At 42.4% G+C, this 4,370-nt stretch overlaps 1 protein-coding gene across 1 annotated transcript; it reads left to right on the forward strand.

The window, feature by feature from the left end:
* The first annotated feature begins 336 nt into the window (after positions 1–336).
* LOC123651829 (zinc finger protein 211-like) lies at positions 337–3,968 on the forward strand. Its single transcript, XM_045577361.1, is given in 5 exon segments — positions 337–457; positions 535–674; positions 2,163–2,279; positions 2,282–3,277; positions 3,613–3,968. Coding segments are annotated over 5 exon segments (1,401 nt in total). The 3' UTR covers positions 3,640–3,968.
* The last annotated feature ends 402 nt before the right edge of the window (positions 3,969–4,370 follow it).

Below are 4,370 nucleotides of genomic sequence, written 5' to 3' on the forward strand. Positions count from 1 at the left end.
GAGCACACCGTGAAATCACTCACATTCTCCTGATGGACACCATCTCTCCCTACTCTATGTTCATGAAATCCACTGTATTGAAAAGGGTTGTGGTCTACTTGTGAGTTCCAGAGCAGAGGTATCATCTACAAGATTAATTGCTCTTATTGTTGGGGGCATACACAGCATCAACTAGAACAGAGGGAAAGAATGACTTTGATTGGGCCAAGGCTTGGTATCTTCTCTGATGTGGGGAGTCGAGGGAGCACATGGATGTGGATGTTGGGGAGGGTGATGAAGATAAAATCTCAGGAGAGGAACTCGTGATGGTCTGAACTGTACCAATTGTGACAGGTGATGAACTTTGAGGATGTGGCCATCACTTTCTCTGATGAGGAGTGGGGGCTCCTTGATGAGGATCAGAGACTCCTGTACTGCAAGATGATGGTAGAAGCTTTTGCACTGGTCTCATCAGTAGGTAAGACCTTCCCATCTCTCCTAGTGTCCTGAGGTGATGTCTTTCCTTCCTTTCTTCTCCTGATGGGGCTCTCACAGCCAGACCAAGGGCTGTACTTGTTTTTTCCATTGTCCTGTCAAATGTGCTGTGTATTAGAGTGCTCAATAATTTGGAGAGACCTTATCAAAGGACTGCATGAATATCCCTCACACTCATTGAGTCAAATAGGGCAGGAAGTGTCTTGGAGTCAGGATTATTAAAAACAACTTAATGGGCCCAGCTTGCATTTTATATTTCTAGGAGGGTGTCTATGTCCACATCCATGGCTTCCACTTTGGTACTATTCCTCCAGCTGATGGCTCTTTGTGACTGACTGTGCCTGGCCTTTACTTGCATAAATCATGGGCAGTTGTTGAATGACCTTCTTTCACTGTCTGTAATATTCTGGTCCCTGAACACTACTGCATGCTGTCTTGCTCTGGGTCAGTGCTGGCTGCTCAATTCTGTTGTCTTTCCATGAAACTCAGAATATTTGTGTTCTATGTGCTGGTACAGTAGAATGTTCAAGGAGAACCCTTTTTCCCCCCACAGGGTGAACATGCATGATAATCATGATCTAAAGGGTTGCCTGGCCTTCCTGAGTTACAACTGGGGGGAGTTATGACTTAACGATGGTGTTTAGATAATACAAGGAATGTAATCATGTCCAACAAGTTTAGATTGAGGTGACATTGGCAACACCTGATTTCTACCTTTTCATTCCCATATTGACACTTCCCTGTCTGATCTTTTAATCTGTGCTTTTCTGGTTTCTGGCTACCTACATTCACCTTTTTACACTTTTCCATCACCTGTTTCTCTAAGTGTTCTATCTGCAGTGTTCTCAAATATTGACCTGTTCATGTGTTATAAGGTGCACAAATGTGCTTCACTAGAGGTCTACACAAGCTTCTCATTTCTTCAATTTTACCTGGAATAAGATGTCAGCTACCTTCTGCACAACTGGCGCATGTAACCAGCAGACAAGCCCTGTTGAACACTGTTAGCAGAAGAATGGGCAGATGTTTCAGCTTCTGTTCCATGTGGTGCTTGCCATGTTTGTTTTATATTTTGCATGAGATCTTCCATTGCTGGAAAACAAATCACTTTCATTAAAAAGTGATGTTGACAGGAAGCCAGGAAGGCTGGTCAACAACCTTAATTGCTCTAACCCACTCACCCTTTTGTTGAGACATTGTTAGCTGAAGCAGCCTCCACCTTGTTGGTCCTGTGAAAGTTTCTGTTATTTCCTGCCTAAGGGCTACATGTAAATTCCTGTTTATGTTGCCTAAGATGTTTTCCCCAAAGCCTCAATTAAAGGGGATGGCAGGGCCAGAGCAGGAGTAGTTCTCCCACTAGAGTTGGACTACTGCCTGGCCCCCCATATCACCAAGTTGAATTTCTTAAAGTGTCAAGTCTCTTCATTGTGTGCTGTCCTTCTCCAGGACCCAAACCCTGAATCGAAACTCTTCCCACACAGATCGTGGAAGTGATTCCTATATTCCCGATATAATAATCATCAGCGGCTCAGATCTTCACAGCAGCATTCTATCAGTATTTTCTTCAGATGTTTTACGGTCAGACAATTGCACGGAACCAATGTGTTATTGGCAACACCCTTTTGTAATGAGACTTCTCCCTTTCAGCACAGTCGATATTCATTTCACCACCATTTTTCTGTTTTCAGGTTGTTGTCATAAAACGCATGATGCGGAGGAGAGTGTACCTGTACTCGCAGAGTCACAGGTCAGTGCTTCTCAGACAGCTCCAGCAACCCAGAGGACCCATCTCTGCAGGAGGTGTTTCTCAGTGTTCAAAGCTATTCTGCACCTGACTGAGTCACAAGCAGCAGACTTAGAGCAGAAAGCCTTCTTCAGGGCCACATGTGTGAGAGACTTCTGTTTCAGTGCAAACCCTCAGGAGCCTCAGAGGGAAGCCAGTGGAGAGAAGCCCTGGAGAAAAGCTGTGGACAGAGACTCATTTGTGACCAGGTTCAGTTTATACTTATCAGGGCTGCCTTCAACCAGAAGGGAGGCTGTGGAAGACTTCCCAGCCATCTCACAGTTTCTCCACAAGCAGGCCCCTCTTGACACTGAGCAACCACACAGTCATACTGAGATTTCAGAGGAATTTCTCAATAGAAAAAGGCATCACCATTGGGATGATTGTAAAAAACCTTCCAGCCACAACCAGAACCTTATGCAACATCAGGGCATCGGCTCTGGAGAAGTCAATGATAAGTGTAATACATGTGGGAAAGCATTTTCATTTATATTTAACCACAATAGACATAGAAGAGTTCACACTGGAGAAAAGTCCAATCAGTGTACTGACTGTGGGAAGCTGTTCAATCAAAGGTCTTCCCTCTCTACACATTACAGAGTTCACACTGAAGAAAAACATTACAAATGTAGCGAATGTGGAAAATCATTTAAGCGCAATTGTGACCTCTTTAGACACAAGAAAATTCACACTGGAGAAAAATCTTACAAATGTAGTGAATGTGGAAAATCATTTAGGAGCAATTATAACCTTTTTAGATACAAGAGAGTTCACACTGGAGAAAAACCTTATGAGTGTAGTGAATGTGGGAAATCTTTTAGGCAGAAATGTCACCTCCTTTTCCATCAGAGAGTTCACACTGGAGAAAAGCCATATCAATGTAGTGATTGTGGGAAGTGCTTCCATATGAACTCTAGCCTCATTAAACACTACAGAATTCACACTGGAGAAAAACCTTACAAATGTAGTGAATGTGGAAATTCATTTAAGTCCAATCATGACCTCTTTATACACAAGAGAGTTCACTCTCGTGAAAAACCTTATGAGTGTAGTAATTGTGGGAAGTGCTTCCATGAGAACTCTAGCCTCATTAAACACTACAGAGTACACACTGAAGGAAAACCTTACAAATGTAGTGAATGTGGGAAATATTTTAGGCGGAACTATCACCTCCTTCTCCACCAGAGAGTTCACACTGGAGAAAAACCATATCAATGTAGTGATTGTGGAAAATGCTTCAGTCAAAAATCTAACCTCATTAAACACTACAGGATCCACACTGGAGAAAAACCATATGAGTGCAGGGAATGTGGGAAGTCTTTTAATCAAAGTTCTACCCTCGCTGTACATAAAAGAGTTCACACTGGAGAAAAGCCATATGAGTGTAGTGAATGTGGGAAGTCCTTCAGCAAAAGCTATAGTCTCATTCGACACCACAGAGTTCACACTGGAAAAGGGTCTCATCATAGCAGTGAATGTGGGAAATCTTTTCACTACAAATGTTTACTTGTCCAACACTTAAGAGAACACACTTCAGAAAAGCTTTAAATGTGCAGGGTATGTTTTACTTTCTCATGTAGAACACCACCACCAGAGGAGAAACTTTTATCCCCATTTACTTGAATGCAAACCCCTTAATCAGAACATACACTCTGCCAGATGCCTCCTAAGTTTCAGGTATAAATAACACTTTCAGGAACTTCATCGTACTTTGTAATCTAGTTAGGTCTACATACTGACTGATGTTGCTGGAGAGTTTGTCTGGAAGATATTTCAGCTCTACCACCTGGATCACCTTAAGAGTATGCATCCATCACATGGGGTTGTGCTTGAGAAAATTATGAATATTCTGAGCTCCTGGATGAATCTTTATTCCTTTATTTATTACCAGAGAATTTACCTGTACCAGGTTTTGTCCAGAGCCCACTTCTTCCACCAAGAAGTGCTATCTGTTTCAGAGACATTGTGGGACTCACATTATGCTGTGATGAAGTGTTTCAGGTTCCAGTTCATCAACCTTCAAACCTCTTGCTGCCCTCTACACTGGTTTATGATCTTTATTTAAAGGTGTTTTTTCTTTGGTACTTTAATTCTGTTGGTTCTATTCTCTCCC

This window comes from Pipistrellus kuhlii, unplaced genomic scaffold (genome assembly GCF_014108245.1).
Source record: "Pipistrellus kuhlii isolate mPipKuh1 unplaced genomic scaffold, mPipKuh1.p scaffold_m20_p_89, whole genome shotgun sequence".
NCBI lineage: Eukaryota > Metazoa > Chordata > Mammalia > Chiroptera > Vespertilionidae > Pipistrellus > Pipistrellus kuhlii.